At 37.2% G+C, this 18,297-nt stretch overlaps 2 protein-coding genes across 3 annotated transcripts in view; one reads left to right on the top strand and one right to left on the bottom strand.

The window, feature by feature from the left end:
• Positions 1–18,297, top strand: part of LOC105841633 (nose resistant to fluoxetine protein 6) — a 387,723-nt gene that overhangs the window by 127,155 nt on the left and 242,271 nt on the right. The gene's annotated exons all lie outside the window — the stretch shown is intronic.
• On the bottom strand, positions 1,139–4,599 carry LOC119630000 (uncharacterized). The gene is made up of 3 exons (XM_038017796.1): positions 4,477–4,599; positions 1,742–3,339; positions 1,139–1,244 (listed from the first exon to the last, which is right to left on the bottom strand). Exons 1-3 carry the CDS (start codon positions 4,597–4,599, stop codon positions 1,139–1,141), a joined length of 1,827 nt encoding a protein of 608 aa, XP_037873724.1.

The raw sequence follows: 18,297 nt of genomic DNA, 5'->3' as shown, positions 1-18,297 counted from the left end.
TCACTAGAGGGCTCCCTGTCAAGAAATGCCCAGGTGTCAATACGTCTACCTCGTTGGGGTCAGAAGAGACCGAAATTAATGGTCGTGAATTGAGAATAGCTTCGATTTTGGTAAGAATTGTTGTTAGCTCTTCAAAGGTTAATATTTGACTTCCGATTGGATTCCCCGGTTTATCAAAATAGACTCAACTTCAAGATTCTTACTTAGCATTAATTGATGCATCTCGCTAAGATAGCGTTTAGCACCCACGAAATTCGAACCACAGTCCGAAATAATAGTACTACATAAACCACGACGGGACACAAACCTATCTAGAGCAGCAATAAAGGCCGAGGTGGAGAGCTCAGTTACCAATTCAATGTGAATTGCCTTAACCGCTAGACAGACAAATATACAGGCATAAGTTTTATATGTTTTGGCATTTCGTCTGCGACTTTCTTTCACGATAAAAGGTCCTGCAAAGTCGACACCTATATTTTGAAAGCAACGAGCTGCTTGAACTCGGATAGAGGGAAGATCACCCATTACAGGTTGAAAGGGTACAGGATTTACTTTAAAACAAGTGACGCATTTTGAAAGCCGCGATCTAATAAGATTACGAATACCTAGGATCCAAAATTTTCTTTGAATTAAAGATTGTAACGCACGAGGTCCACAGTGTAGAAATAAACGATGGTAATAATCAATAATAATCAGAGAAAGATGGGAGGTTTTTGGCAACAATAACGGATTTATAGCTGATTGTGGCAAGTTTGCATTTTTTAATCGTCCCCCCACTCGTAACAGACCCCGTTGATCGAGAATTGGCGCTAACTTTATTATAGTGCGAGAACAAGATTTTCCACTTTTAATCGCACTAATTTCGCTAGCGAATGTAAGAGATTGAACATGTTTTACAATGGTAAAGAGAGAGTCTTCTAGTTCTGTAAAAGTTAAAAAAGATTTGATACGTTTTTCTGGCGGACGAGTTGCGTTTGCAATAAAACGTCGACACCAGGCAAAGATGCGTTGTAGCCTCAACAATGAAGAGTACTTCTCAATTAACTGAGTTAGAATACTATTGTTAGAAGATTCCAAAAGAACATGGCACAAGAAGCTGGATTTTACTTCGGCTAATTCCTTTAAATAAGGTAATTTTTCAGACACCGGCCATGTAGAAGAATTCGAGACTATCCATTTGGGTCCTGTCCACCAAGTGGAACAAGCCACAAGCTGAGAGCAGGTAAGACCACGACTGCAGTAATCTGCTGGATTATCATACGTTGGCACATGATACCAATTTTCGACAGACAAATTATCTAACAGCTTCACGACACGGTGTGCAACGAAAGTTTTAAGACGATGAGGTGCTGTTTGCAGCCATGATAGTACAGTTGAGCTATCAGTGAATGCCCATATCTTTGAAATTGTTATGTTTGAGGTTTGAGTTTCATTTAGTAAATTACTAATATGCTTCAACATTTTTGCTAGTAATACAGCACTACATAGCTCCAATCGGTTGACAGTAAGAACTTTTAATGGAGCTACTTTAGATTTTGCAATAAGCAAGTGAGATGTAATTTCACTGTCGGTAGTTATACGTAAGTACACAGAACAACCATAAGCCTTGGTAGATCCATCACAAAAACCTACAAGTTCGTATGATTTTGAATGAAGAGGTACAATTAGTCGAGGAATTTTAACATCCTTCAGATAGTGAAACTCAGATGTAAATAGATGCCACTGAGACAACATATCTGACGGTACAGTTTCATCCCAGTCAAGCTGAAGACGCCATAGTTCTTGTAAGGTAAGCTTAGCTATTAGAACCATTGGGGCCAACCATCCGAGTGGATCATAAATTCTGGCGACGTTTGATAGAATAGCACGTTTTGTATTCCCTGGAGCGAGTTCTGATAAAGCATAAGTAAAGTTATCATCAGCTGGATCCCATTGGACTCCAAGAATCTTGATACTTTGTTTTTGTTTTTCATCACAAAATGTTTTAGGAACTTGACAATGTTCCGTTGGTATCTGGGTGAGGAATTCGGGTGAGTTGCTACTCCATTTACGTAATTCGAACTTAGCACGCGCTAACATTTGTATTAACTCTTCTTTATGTTTCAGTGCACTTTCAATAGATGTAGCACCAACAGTGATGTCATCCATGAAAGTATCATGACGAAGACTAGCAGCTGCTAAGGGCCACTCTTTTTCGTAGTCAGAGGCTAATTGATGCAGAGTACGTATTGCCAGATAAGGGGAACTCGTAACCCCGTAGGTTACCGTTTTCAGCTCATACTCAGTTACAGGATCAGAAGGAGAATCGCGCCAAAGTATATGCTGCCATTTTCGGTCTTCTGGCCTAAGTTCGATGTTTCGATACATCTTACTGATGTCGGCAGTAAAAACAACAGCATGCAACCGAAATTTTGTAAGTATATCTCCTATATCGTTTTGAAGTTTTGGACCAGTATATACAAGATCGTTAAGAGATTTGCCATTGGTAGTTTTGGCGCTAGCATCGAATACAACCCTAAGTTTAGTCGTTGTACTTTCCGGGCGAATGACACAATGATGAGGAATTATATACTGCCCGATTTTATTCGAGTCAGCGCTAGGCTCCATATGCCCTAACAGCTTGTATTCGCGCATAAAGGCGGTGTACTCTTTTTTCAACTCTAAGTTTCGATTAAGGCGTCGTTCTAGGTTAACGAGCCGAGAGAAAGATTGGTTGAAAGAATCGCCTAGTTGACTGATAGGTTCTTTGAGAAGCATAGGTACAACATATCTGCCGTCGGGATTACGATACGTTAGATTTGAGTACATTTGTTCACATTTAATATCTTCAGGGTTTAAGATAACCTGACTTGGAGGTTCTTCGATCTCCCAGAATCGCTTGAGTCCCTCGTCTAGAGAACGTGTGGATGCTAAGAGAGAAGATATTGTTGGCGGAGGTAAATGGTTTGTATCAAGTTTGCCGGTGATGACCCAACCAAATACGCTGTGTAAAGCTACCGGTAGATCATGACTGGGCTGAACGCGTTGACCGTCATAAATACTATGGAACAGTTCTGCGCCGAGTAGTAAATCTACATTTGATGGTTTATCAAAATTCTCATCAGCGAGGACCAGATGTTTAAAAGATTCACGAAGATTAGTAGGTAAGTTTGTAGCAGGCATTTTACTCGTTATAGTATTTACTACGATAGGATTAATGTTGAAATGAGGATTTTCTGAAGTACGAGAAAGTACAGTGCAAGAAGTAACTCCAGTCACGTGATGTACAGCATTTTGACCTAGACCAACTACGGCTAATGGACAGCGACGTAATGGTAAGCCCAAACGTTGACAACATGACTTGGTAATGAAACAATCTTGAGCACCACTATCAATCAACGCACGTACAAGAAATGATTGATTAGTACTGCGAGGATGACGAACGCGAACTACACAAGTACCCAACAGAACTACCGAGCGACTGTAGCCCACATACGCATTAGTGGAGGCTGCAGTGCTAGACTCGAAGGTAGGATTACGTGTGATCTCGTCCGGGCGTACGTCAACTGTGACCATGCCACTCACAGCTGTATTGACCTCATGGAGAAGCGTATGATGTCGTTGTCCACAAGTAAAACAATTTAATTTTGAATAACACTTGTTAATGTTATGATTTTGCCGTAAACAGTTCTTACATAAAGATTTTGATGTCACTAAATTAAGCCGGTCTTGTATGCCTAAAGCTTGAAATTTAGGACACTTATATAGATTATGTTGTTGTTCACAACAGCTACACGGTGCGCCGGTGTTGACACTTGAAGATATATTTGAATTAACGGGCAATGATGTTGATTTCAAATAAGGTTTTTTAGAAAAACATTCATTGCGAGGTGCACTCTTATAATTTGTGAGTTGTTTATTAGTTTGTTGTATACGTACAACAGATGACGAGCTTGGTTCACTAACCTCCAATATCTTAACATAGTTTTGTAAAAAAGTTAGTAAGTCGTTTATAGTAGGTAGGTTATTTGAATTTTCCTGTGACTGTGATTCAAATCGTTTACGAGTGTCACTGTCTAAAGTACGGGACGCCAAATAGAATAATATAAATTCACCAAGATTGGGAATGTTTATTGCCTTGAGGGCATTGACACTTTCGTATAATAAATTATTTAATGTCAATAAATCATTAATGTTAGAACTTTTCAATTGCTGAAATTGTATAATTTTGTCTAAATAAGATGTAGCTAATAATCTTTTATTTTCAAATCGACCCACTAGTGCGTCGAAAACTATTTGATAATTATCAGATGTAACAGGTACCCCTTTGGCAATCGATAAAGCAGCACCCGATAGACACGATATTAAATAATGAAATTTCTCAATTGCTGTAATATTCTCATTCTCGTGTACAAGCGACGTAAATGTATCATAAAAAGTCCGCCATTGCTCAATTCTACCATCAAACTTGATTAAATTAATTTTTGGTAAACGTACTTGCTGACCAAACGGCTTGGGTGAGACGTAATGCGACGCGGATGCGCCGGCGTTGCCGGGGTCGGCGTTGGACGCTTCCGATATCGCGTAATACATGTCGTCAAATGCCTTAACAACTTGCATATCGATTTTGTCTTTAGGATTAATTTCAAGTTTTATCGCATTTATTTGATTAGTTAGATCTAAATATTCTTGCCGTAAAACATCTAGACGTTTGTATCGAACATTGAATTGAGATAATTTTGACGAATCTGATGCAATTTGTTGGGATAAGTTATAAAGTATTTGTATGTCCTTAAAAACATATTCACGCTGACTTGTTAGGAGTTTTAATTTGAGTTCTGACATTATAGAATACGTAAATTATAGTAACAATACAAATTTTAATATAATTTGAATCTGAATACAAAAATTATGTTTCAAATGAATGCTATTTTTACAACCGAGAAATTTTTTGAACTACCTACGTCACTTGAGATTTATAAAAAATATATTGTTATTTTATGCTTTAAATAGTAAAATAATATTATAAATTATAGTTATATTGTTATTAGGATAAGATGAAAGCGAAATGAAATGTAGAACTAGAGTTTTCTAACGAATATGCCCCTAGTTACCATAGGTTATTCGCGCTCGAAACGGACCACTAAATATGTTTTGAATTTAGATGTTTGGGACTGGGAAAAGGATAAGTTTTAGGACTCACTCTGTATTTCGTTGATGCACTATTCAATTTTCTCACTGGCGAGAGTTATATGTGCTGATTGATCAACAAATCACAATTTTATTGTTTTTGCACCGGCACCATGTTTTAGTTTTTTTTTACACACTTCGCGCCATTTTCATACGCGCATAGTTTTTCTTGTAGTGTCAACAGATGGCGTGGATAGGGGATTGAGGAAGGAATAAGGAAAAGGAAGTCCCAACAGTCACGTCAAAAAATCTCTACAAGGATGGTTTTATGTATTCGATTGAATACTCTGAAATTGCATATCGTTCAGTTCTCGAAAGCGTCATGGTAATCTAGCGTATTGAATTGATCATTGTTATGTTTTATTGTACGCAGTCGATTCGCCTATTGACGATGGCGCTCGCTCGATGATTGATTAATAGCTTCTCCGTTACAAGGATTAGTCCTTCGCGTAATTAATTATACATTGCATGAGTTCAGATGCACAATGCTGTACCTTGATGTTCACGATTGACTTCCACGGTGAAGGAATAACATCGTGTAATAAAAGTCCAATCCGCAAAATTATAATTTGCGTAATTACTGGTTGTAGGACGATTTGTGAGTCCGCACGGGTAGTTACTACCACCCTGGCTATTTCTGCCATGAAGCAGTAACGCGTTTCGGTTTGAAGGGCGGGGCAGCCGTTGTAACTATACATAAGTACGTATTTCATTAGAAAAATTCGCAACACATTGCGTTTTGCTAATAATTACATTAATTAGTCTGCACAGCTAATGCTATGCTAATGCTAAATAGATTTTTTTCGATGGCGCTGGGTTGTTTGCTTTCTGCTGAATTACAATAAATTATTCTAGCATCGATTATTCTGAGAAGCGGTCTAATCAACATTCGAGATTGCGTAAACAAGGCATTGTGTGAAATGTATGCATGATTGAAACATGTCCGGTTAGTTCAGGTGTGATTCTGCATGAGAGAAACTGATATTCGGTGTAAAACAACTAGATTATAAATTTTAGATGGATAGAACAGCTAATATTCCAGCGGTTGTTAAGTGGTTTATTAAGGCCTACAGATATGATCAAAATGCAACTGCCCCCCTTGAAACACGACGTTCTACTCAATTATACGGTGCTCCACGTAAGAACGGGACGTTATTTCGCGGCAGAAGTAGGTGGAAAGGTAGTACCTACACATGTGAGCTCAAAATATTATACCCTCCCACATACCCAAACACCCGCTACAAGTAATTTATATAATACTAGCGGCCTGCTCCGGCTCCGCTCAGGTCTTTAACAAAAATTTCAACGGTATTTGACGTTGTTTAATTTTTTTAAATCAAAGAACACTTATTGCGGCATAACTATAATAGTTAGACATATTATTATGCTGTCGCGATGTAAAGAGTATTTTAAGTAATTTTTTTACACCTTGGGTTACATTATTAGAGCTTTAGTAAATATATCAAATTTTTTCCAAAAAAAATTATAGCCTATGTCACTCGGGAATAGTTCAACTTCCAAACAGTAAAAGAATTTTTCGAATCGGTTCAGTAGTTTCGGAGCCTATTCAATACAAACAAATCTTTTCTCTTTATAATATTAGTATAGATAACTTGAACAGAGATGTAACTGTTTAAGTTGATAAATACAACAAGTGCATAGAAATATAGAAAGCTACTTGTACTAATTTTCAGAAAATAAATTATTGGAAATACATGCCTAAGTTTTGGGTAGTATAGGTATTTTAGGGCCAGTATCTAATATCTTTATTGTTTTAGATAAGTAAATGCGATAATGGTTGATCTTATAACTATTTGTCGATGCAACATAGACTAAAAACTCGCCTAGCTTGAACGAGATGCTGGAGCTTAAATAGTACTCACAACCCAATACTTACAACCCGACCCATAAAACATGGTTGTTTATAGTTTTTATTTTATTTTAAGTTGATATTGATACCATGTGTGACGACACTCTATGATACCATGACCCCTTAGATATGGTATACAGCTATCTTTATACATCTAATGGATATTCTGTTTGCCGCAGGAAAAAAAGGGTGCATGTACTTATGTACGCGCGTAAGAAGTTATACTTTATATTTATAATTTTTTTTTTTTTTTTTTTATTAAATTATTAATCAATTTGAAAAAAAATCGATTGAACAACATCCTCAAACACGCATATTGGACATCCCTTTTCTTGACATCGTATAAATTCGATAATTCTCGGTACGGTTCGGAAAGTTCACCTGCGGCTATATTCAGACTCGCCAAGTTACGTCGGTCGTATTGTAATGAGCGATTTAGTGGGCAACTTCATTCTGTTAATTTTGTGTCACGGTGCGCGCGCATCGTAAAATTTCACTCTCATCAATTTTTCATAACGCGCCTAAAGAAGTATAACTTCAAAAACGTAAACATTAAATGGAATTTAGAATAAAAATTGGCATATTAAAATTATTCAGTATTCACACTATCGAATATGTCTAACAAGTACTATAATAATTGGTTGGAAGCTAAAATCAACAACTCAATGAAACAGAAAACAAACTAAACTGGATTTAATTAAAATTGTTTCTCTAGATTTACATTTTCAGTTATTTTATATTAAAACTACTTTTGTTATAAATATATTTTTTTATTGCTTAGATGAGTGGACGAGCTCACAGCCCACCTGGTGTTAAGTGGTTACTGGAGCCCATAGACATCTATAACGTAAATGCGCCACCCACCTTGAGATATAAGTTCTAAGGTCTCATGTTTTAGTTACAACGGCTACCCCACCCTTCAACCCGAAACGCATTACTGCTTCACGGCAAATTTATATTAAAGTTGCATATTAATTTAGTACGAGTAGTTAACTAGTGAATAAGTATGTATTGGGCGCAAAAATCGTTTCGCGATTGGAAAAGCCGTGGTGTACTATTTGTTGTCATCTACTTCTTTTTTCCTACCTAAGCTGAGAGCCTTGAGAGACTATATCAGCGTAACCTTAACTAGTCGGAGAGCTCACGGGGCTCAAACCTGACGACGTTGCTAACACGAACCCTAGCAAGAGCCGTGCTTCGCAAAATCGAATATGTCATCAATTATCATGCCTGCCACATTGCTCTTGAAAGCAGCAGTGTTTTTATTAGACTTGATGAATATGTATTGTCTTATTTTCTTGATCCTCCTGACGATGAAGTCGTCTGATAGGAATAAATATCTCAAAGATTTAACTGCAGTTCTTAGGTACATGTATGTACTGAGATAGCGTACTTGGATCTTCAAAAATTACTAGACTAGGTTTACGATTTAATCTCACGTTTTTTTATTGCTATATATTATTTACGACGTTTCAAATACTCTGCAGTTTTTGTGGTCACAAAAACTATTAATTTTTATTATTCGTAGGCATTTTAATATTGCGCTAACGGTGCTAAAATAATATAGTGATAATAAAAATACACGACTAGCCCGTAAAGTCGTTTTTAATTGACGAATGTCGTTTTAAATATTTATTAAAAAAAAACGTGTTGCCCTCGGGGACCGCCGCGGTAAAGCTATTGTATATAATTTTTTATCAACTTATGCAATTATAATTAGACAGTAATTAATAATTTAATATTAAAACAATAATAAAATAAGACCACACTATATTTATGAACATTAACAAAAGCAAAACGTTAACTGTTCTCTTCACACTCGTAAGCTAGACCGTGCGAGACAGAAATGGGCAGACTTTTCATGATGCGCATGCAGTACGACGTCACGCCGCGCCCTTATTCACAAACACTACACAAGCGCAACGCGTGAATGTGTTGAACGCGAGCTACATGGTAGGTGGAGTGGGGGTGTTAGGTTTTATTTTCGTTACGGAAATTCTTAATTCGGTCGCCGCACTCAAATCCCGCGATAAAAGCTATGCAATAGCTTAAAAATAAGTTAAAATCGGTTCAGTAGTTTTGGTGTCCGTTGCGGACAAACAACGCGCCACGTAATTTATTTATATTATATTAAGATAGCTACCAAAGAGGAAGAAGTAAACCTAAGAGAAAATGAATGGAGTGTGTGAAATATGACATGTGTAAAAGGGAAGTGATCCAAGAAATGGCATATGGTAGTGGAGTATGGAAGGAGAAAACGTGTTGCGTCAACCTCAGGTGACTGGGAGAGGGACAGGAGAACGGTCATTTAGTATAACTTCGAAGACGTCACTAAGTGATTCATTAACCTTAAAATTCTACATAGTATGGTTTGGAACTGGCTACACGTGACTACGCGACTGACATAGGCAGAATGACATTAGCTACTCGAGTGAACTCACAATATGCCCGACCTGTAAATAAATAGCGACAACAACATTAATTCTACCATACTAATAATTTATTAATAGCCTTAACGAGAGGCAGGGTTCGCAGCAATGCAGAAAAAAATAACTTATAATGTAAAATTTGGATCGTGTATCGAATAAAATAAAACTGTTTCACTGGATATTGTAGTTTTATTGTTCTCATACTAAATGTTCCTTATTATTTTAAAAAAGGGTGCGTGTACTTATGTACGCGCGTAAGAAGTTATACTTTATTTTTATTAAAATAATTTCTGTTTTTTAAAAAATTAAATAATTAATAATAAATATTTAATAATAAATATTTAGTATGAATTATATTAAATAATAATTTTGTCATTTATATTACTAAAGAATGAATGCTAATAACACTTTTTGTACGAGGGTACATGCGCGAAAGTTCACCTGCGGCTATATTCAGTCTCGCCAAGTTACGTCGGTCGTATTGTAATGAGCGATTTAGTGGGCAACTTCATTTCTGTTAATTTTGTGTCACGGTGCGCGCGCATCGTAAAATTTCACTCTCATCAATTTTTCATAACGCGCCTAAAGAAGTATAACTTCAACAAAAAATTTAATGACACTTTTTTTGCACATTACTCACTCAATCCTCGTCGCCATCTTGCTTTTTTGTTTTATTATTTCTCCCTTTCTACCCACTTTCTGTTATTAACATCTTAACCCTACGTTCAACGATAGATGAAAGACACCCTATGTTCTTTACTTTACCATCTGATAGCCTAACGACATGTTTCATGATTTATGATTGAACAGTTAAAAACGTCAATCCGTAACAAAAAAAACAAATTCACATTTTAATTTATAACTTTGAAAGTATATGAATTTATTTTATACCATGCGTTCATGTCAACAAATTCAAATGAAAAAAAATCACACTAACTTTTTTTTATCAATAAAATAAATAAATAACTGGGAACAAATCATGCACGGTTATCTGGCCCCAGATTAGGATTCTCTGTGTTATGGGTACCAGAAACATACATACTTTTAACCTTTTAAATATATCCATATAGTATAAGTTTTAAGGCTTCGTCAAACAGGGCGCATACATAGCGTGCGTCAGAGCGCTAAACTGACGCCGCGCTATGACGCCGAGATGTCTTGTACTACTATGGTAATATAATATCAAACAGAGCCCCAGCGCTATAAGCACGCAACGCTCTGTCGCGGCGTTAGGACGCTTTGACGTCAGGCGTTGTAATTTTTTACAAATATTATTTTAGCGTGCGAGTGAATGTGTATTAAAATACTGGATAATGCCCGAAAACATGATAGAAATAGTTAGAAAATACCCATGCTTATACAATGACACATCTGAATCACTCGACATCTTAATACTTTTAAATTTTCACACTGCTATCGAAAGGCACTATGATTTGGCGAATGCGTCGCGTCAAGGAGCGTTGGGCTCATTTAGTCAATTTGTGTGACATGAAAAGAGCGCGACGCTAAAACGCAACGCTAAGTACGCGTTCTGTTAGACGAAGCCTTTAAACCTCCAGACGAACAAATAAATCTGTTCATAATACGAATGTTTGCCAGATATGGGACTCGAACCCACGACCCTCGGGCCACAGTCAGGGCCGCTAACTACTGCATCACCGATTCAGTCATTTCAGTTATGACTTAAAAATACCATGTTGTATGTGATCAGACGAACGGAACATCCGGTGTTAATTGGTTACCGAATCCGATAGGTACCACAACGTGCTTACTTTGAAACTTTATATCATAGTTTCCAATCATTAATAGCCGTTGGAACCAATCTCAGAGGATCCGCAATATGCCTCGTCCCTATCCCTCCCGACACAGAGTTAGTCAGTTTAATGTCATATCTATTTCATTTGTAAGCCGTTAGATTTAAAAATCACGTGGGGTAAGATCCAAGAACGATGACAAAAGCCCAAACAAGTTAATTAAGGCACAGACAATCCGGAATCCTACGAACAGGCACTCAACGTGACCTAGCTTTGAAATGCCGCGGCATTACCATCCATCGCAGTAAAAACCTATTGATATTCCTGCCGTTTACGAGTCTGTTTATGCTAAAACCCCTCCGGTAATGTTAATTGCTTGTTCTTGTGGAATCGTTGTAGGTCTGGTTGTATTTGCATGGCTGGATCGACAACAATGAGGGATGGAACGTGATTTCCATTCTACCCAACTGAATGAAGTATCTAATTTCAAGTATCGGTTGAATCTTCGTGACCTTTAGATTCTGTTTAACCTTCAGCCTGATTTGGGAAATCGTGTCGTGGGATGTAAATATATTTCGAAGAATCGTGAACGTTCGAAATTGTCTTTCGGCTTTTCAATGAATTTGTTGTCGAGTTCAATTGATTAAGACTTTGAATAATGTAATTGGAAGAGTGAAATTTTGTGTTATTGCTGTTGACGATAAAGCTATTATACTATATTATAGTGTTGTTGGTTCAATAATAAAGTTAACTTTAGCTCAGAAATTCAACGTTGGGAATATAAAGTGCGAAATAATTCCATGGCATTGAATGACGCGCCCAATATGGCCGTATGTGTCTTATGAATTGTTTACACCTTTAACTATACTTACTTTTATTATTATATATAGATGAGCAAGATCAGATATTGTTCGGTGCACAGATGTTACCGGAGCAAATAGATATTGAATGTAATCCATCCGCCTTGAAATATGAGGTTGAAGTGTGAACAGTCAATGGCCTCTATTTATATGGTCACTTAAGAGTCACCCTACAGTCAGACTTGTTACGCCGACAAGAGCAACGCCATCTATCCTCGAATAGCAAAAACGAATATCAGAAGAGCTAATAATATCGAGAACGCTCAAGAAGTACAACGCCATCTATTGTCAGATAGCGGAAACACACATCGAAGCTATTCGACTTGTCCAGAATGTTCTCGTTAAATCTAGGAATGTCGTATCGGCTATAAAAGCGTTGCAGAGATGGCACGAAGTCAGTTATTGATCGGAACTACTCGAAGCGAAACAGGGAACGGATCACCTGAAGCGAAGCGGAAGAAGTGGACTACGACTTGTAAAGTGTTCGATAAGTGCTCTAAGTGTTAATACAGTTTTAATTTACACTTCGGTGGAATATTTATTTATCCTGAACCTCAGCGCGTAATAGTATGCCATACTAACGTTGATCAGTAAATATATTTTAATGAAGAATGTAATAAATCGTAGGTTATAACTAAATTAGAGTACACTGTTTGCGCATTCCTTGAAATATTACAATTAATCGCAAATTATTAATTCCAAATCCTCAGACGATTAATAATAAAGTTGCTTAACGACTAATTCTAGTGAAATTATAGTTAGTGTTTTTGCGGCGACTAAAATTTCAAACCCCTCCGCCGAACAATTTAGATATTCACTCATCCTTCGATTCCATTACTCATAACGCAATGTCAGTCAGTAACCGACCCAGTCACATTAATACGTGTCGTGCTAAAGCCTTTCCTTTGAGCATCTGCGTGTGCCAACGTCGGACCCCGAGGATGCCTTTTACGCTATAAATCAACTAGTAATGATAGTCACGTTTACTGGTACCGGGCAGGCAATTTGTTACCGACTAGCGTTTTGTGAGAGACGTAAGATAGCCTCGCTTGTTTTCATCCGGATGAATGATCAAGCCTTCAAAAGGGCTCCCAGAGAAAAGCGATAAAACCATTTATATTGCGCGTTAATTTTTTTTTTTTAAAAGGCTGCTTTTGAACACGTCACGGTCCGCTTCAAAGGAATGAGGGATAGCTATGTTTTTTTTCTAACTCTGTTTTTGAAACGTTTATTTTTCGGTACATAATTATTTCAATATAATATTCGAGTTTGCAGAAGAGGCAGTCTCAACATCATCATCATCTTCAACCTTTGGCAGAGATTGCTGGACATTTCCTTTTTAGTAGAAGTAGTCCGCACGGGTAGGTACCACCAACCTGCCTATTTCTGCCGTGAAGCAGTAATGCGTTTCGGTTTGAAGGGTGGGGCAGACTTTGTAACTATACTGAGACCTTAGAACTCATATCTCAAGGTGGGTGGCGGAATTTACGTTTTAGATGTTTATTGGCTCTAGTAACCACTTTACGCCACGTGGGCTGTGAGTTCGTACACCTATCTGCCACCTAAGCAATAAAAAAAAAGTATCTAATAAAATAATTCTGTCTGGTCATTTATTGTCACATGTACATACGGTACTGGCGTGTTACTGTCTATTTATTTTAGTTCCACAATCTTGTTTGTTTCGCCAACGAATTGATTATCCGTTCTAATTTAAGACCGGTATTCGAATGTACATTAAATCAGAATCTAACGTTTTGTTGTCACATCTTTTCGAAGTTCTGTACGTGGTGATAAGGCGTGATATCTTATACCTTTAAACGAGCAATTCTTGTATATATAAGTATATATACAATCTGAATCTCGGAAACGGCTCCAACGATTTTCATAAAATTTATGGATACAGGGGATTTCGGGGGCGATAAATCGATCTAGCTACGATTTATTTTCAGAAAATGTTCTTTTATTCGTGTTTTCAATAATCAACTCTTCCCGACATCTATTGGCGAATAATAATACTATTTTTCTTAATTGAGGGCAACTAACCGCTTTAAAGACACAACAAAAGGGCGTTATCAAAAAAAAAAAACGAGCAAAGCTCGGTCATCATCTAGTTATATTAAGCCTTGAAGAAAAGCTTGTTTGAAGAGCGGAAAAAGGGTGGTTTATTTGAGATATAGTAATCGCCTAACATCCATCAATAGTCAGCCTAACAACGACAGCAAAATATTACTAAAATACTGCAGAAAATGGCCGCACTTGAGCCGCCATAGCTTGAGTATTACTTACTCAGAATAAATCTCTCAATATCGCAAATGCCCTTTTATAAAATCATTTCGTAGGTACACGGAGCTAGTTAAAGACTTTTATTAAAAAATACTTTTGAAAAAGCTCAAAGTTATAAAATAGCAGAATGAGCTTTCGCTCGGAAGCTCGAGAGAAGCTTCTTGCATACATAATTATTGGAAAAGTCGATTCTACGCCAGTAGAGACATAAAAATAATTACAAAAGCAATTACGTTATTTGTATGCGAGAGATGACTTCATTCTCATTCAATTTTCTGGCACAGTTTCTGGGTGATTGGTTCAGTTTCCGTACTGAAATTATGAGGAGAAAGAAATCTTTTTTACCGACTTAAATGGATAATGACCTAAGGTCTGTTTATTTCGTGTAGGGTTTTCTAAAAACTATGCAATTAAGTTGCGACAATTATACATCAAACAAACATGATATCTTTGATAGTTCCCACATTAAGCATCATGGCAGAGGGACCTAAAACATCAGGAGGACTTGCATATTGACTGCTATATATTATCTTAGGGGGAGTTTATAACACGTAATTTCTTGTGGATTCTGGCGACATCATTACAGCACTATCGTTTTCTGCTGAAAAGGAAAATACCTGACCTGTAAGGATTCTCTTGGATAGCAAATCTGTTTTTCAATATGTTAACAGTAGCAATATAGTAACAATGCTTCTGGTTTAATTCTTGATATCCAGACACTAAAAAAGGGAAGTTCGATATTATCCTACAATTTATCACGGCAACTTTGATTGACTACTTTAAGGGACCGATTGTCTTCCTGGACGTGCCAGGACACAAGAATAAAGATTTCAAACAAACGAAAAAGAGCCTTATTTTCTTTTTAGAAGAATATAATATCAATGGCTATAAGAGATTAGATGAATACTTACACATAGTTCTGTAATGGTGGTAACAATTGTTATTAGCTTGTGAACATAGGTTACCTACCTTGGGATCGAGTTACGATATTGTTTATGCAGTGGACGTGTTCCCAGGCCGTTTATTTCGTCGAAGACCTTTCTGGCCAATCACCCGACAGGGACTATGAAAGTTTTATGAAGAGATCTGGTGATTGGCAACGCCTTGGTATCTGGGTTACCTGATGTCACGTTAGACGGTGACCACATATGATCAAAAAAGCACGGAAACCTCCCGTATCTGTCATTAGACAACTTCATTTAACTCGACAAAGGAAATATTTATTGCTCAGTGTTCAGTGCCACAATATTTTTAGTCAGTATCTATTGGCGATACATCATCAACATCTCGATCCCAGAGTACTTAAATCGCAACCCCTCATTATTTACTCTGTATACAGGTAACGATATTCGTAGCCCGTCTGCTAGTCGTCTTATTTCTGCGAGAATGAATTAAAAACTACGACGAAGGTTGTCACAGAAATATAACGTAATTCCACCATCAGTATGCAGAGAGGAAACAACGTTGCGGCTTTATCCGCATGCAATGTAGATTTTATTAAAACTCTTTAGATTATATGGAGCAGCTGGTAGAACCTGCAGGGATTAAGGCAGCTCATTATTATGTAGTAGTCCTTGGTAACTGTGAGTTAAGAGATGGAAATTGAAAGAAATGTTTTTACTAAGGTACTAAGTCCGAGCTGTTGCAATTAAAACATGCTTTTTGGAAAGCACGTCTTTTTTTAGCTATAGGCAGCGGCTTGAATATTCGCATTGCTCATAGTTGTAGATATTATTTGTAGAAAATCTATTGAACAACAGGTTTGGCTTGCTTCGAAGGTCAAACAAAGATACGTTTTCTAGAGAAACCGATATGATTGCGGTATGGCCAAAACCCTATCTTCTTCTTCGGAGTCGGTCTCTTCATTTCTGAAGATCGTGTCTAGCTTGAAATGTTGTCTTCCTAGCCTCGGTTATTGACAGGCCGGTGAGCGTCTTTACTAGATCAGATCAACGGGTAGGTGAGCGTCCGCGTGATCTTCTCCCGTCATTTTGACCAACTACGATCAGCTTCTCTAAGTTCGTCTGGGGGATGGCGGGATGGATGTAATATGCTCTGCGTAAACCCTGTCCCGCCGTCTTAATAGCTCCGATTGGGCTCCGGCCCGGTCCGGTAGGGCGCCAGCTGTGAGCGGCAGTAGTTTTTAGTGAGGTTCAACTGCCACATACCGCACCCGCCGTGCAGGTGGGAATTCGGCGATTTTCCTCTGTGGAAAAAAATCTTCTCTTCTTTTATTTATGAGGGTATCTGCGTTGTGACTGGAATACGTGAGAATACGTTGGAAGCAGATAGTGGACAGCCTTGTAGTTGTAGCGTGCAACACTCGGTCGCGCTCGGGCGTCATCGGATGCGATCGGAGTTCCCGAACGCGCAGGTGTCCCGTGACGTCATACTGCGAGATTCGCGCGCGTCGATTTAAGTGGATTGTAAAACGTATTATAATTTTTAGTTTTAATTGGTGTCTTTTAGTGCCTAGCGACTTGTTTACTCTTTTTACTTTATAATAGAACATTGTACACATATTATATTATTATATTGCTAAAATTGGTGTGTTTGACTTTTATGTGTTTGGAGTATAATATCCCGAGAATACAAATAACAAACCACATAGTAATACCGAGCTTAGATATATAGATATATATAGATATCGCAACTTCCACCTCCAACACCACACATCAGAGTCGAAATCAAATGTATACGAAGCATTCAAGAATATATAAAATAAATATATAAATATATATAATATAAAAATAAAGTATACCGGTTACTGGAGCCCATAGACATATACAGCGTAAATGCCGTCACCCACCTTGAGATATGAGTTCTAAGGTCTCAATTTAGTTACAACAGCTGCCCCATCCTTCAAACCGAAACACAACTGCTTCACGGTAAAAATAGGTAAGGTGGTGGTACCTACCCGTGCGGACTCACTATAGGTCCTACCATTTTTTTTAATTAATGAATTGTCTTCACAATAATTTTTTCAAACAATTTTACTTAAAACTCGAACGTGACTAACATAAAATGATAATGATGATATTTAACGTGAACAATTAATGCTACGATGATAAGGATCGGGCCGTTATAGGTCAAACTGAAGTCCGTAAGGTCAAACGTAATACTCGATGGGGAATGAAATACAAATTCCAACATAATGAAAATAAGGATGAAATTCGCAGATCACATAAGAAGCTTTAAAGCTTAATTCGTTTTATATATAAGCTTCGAAGGCAATAAATTGTGCAAACGACTTTCCTATTACGCTTTTGTATTTAGAATACAATAATGACGTTGAGGATTGCGACAAAATGAAGATCCGTAATTATGGATACTAGAGGTCCAGCAGTAGTCGAAATTCGACTATAATTAATTGGAATTGTAAGTTTGTTCATAATAATGATTGTACTTTATACTTCTATAATCACAAATTTCGCCATGGCTACACTATAAAAAAATATTAATAAGGACAAACAATATTTAATCTATTCTCAATTTGACAACAGACGTCAAGAACAAAAGTTTGACAATAAATAGTATGCATGCGTGTGTGCGTCAAATACATGGTATGTAGTGTGTGTAAGGTTTTCTTTATTGATTTAATGTATCTTTTATGCATTATTTAAAAAAAATATTAGCATTGTGCACTCCTTCTCTATATTCTCTATAAGTGTGGAAAATTTCATACTCCTCCGTCCGCGCAATTTTCGTAAAAAGGGATACAAAGTTTTTGCTTCACGTATTAATATATAGATTAACATGATGTCAGTTTTGTGATAAGAGTAGCTTTGGTTGGTTTGGTGATTGGCATTGTTAGCATGTGTGAGTCGGGCTTATCATTATGATTTTCAATGCCAAGAGAGATCAAGAAAATCTATTAGTAATGCAATCAAGATTTTCATGCATGATTTTAAGATTGAAAGTAGCGTGCGGTT

Source organism: Bombyx mori, chromosome 19 (genome assembly GCF_030269925.1).
Source record: "Bombyx mori chromosome 19, ASM3026992v2".
NCBI lineage: Eukaryota > Metazoa > Arthropoda > Insecta > Lepidoptera > Bombycidae > Bombyx > Bombyx mori.
This window is presented reverse-complemented; position numbering and strand designations above follow the sequence as displayed.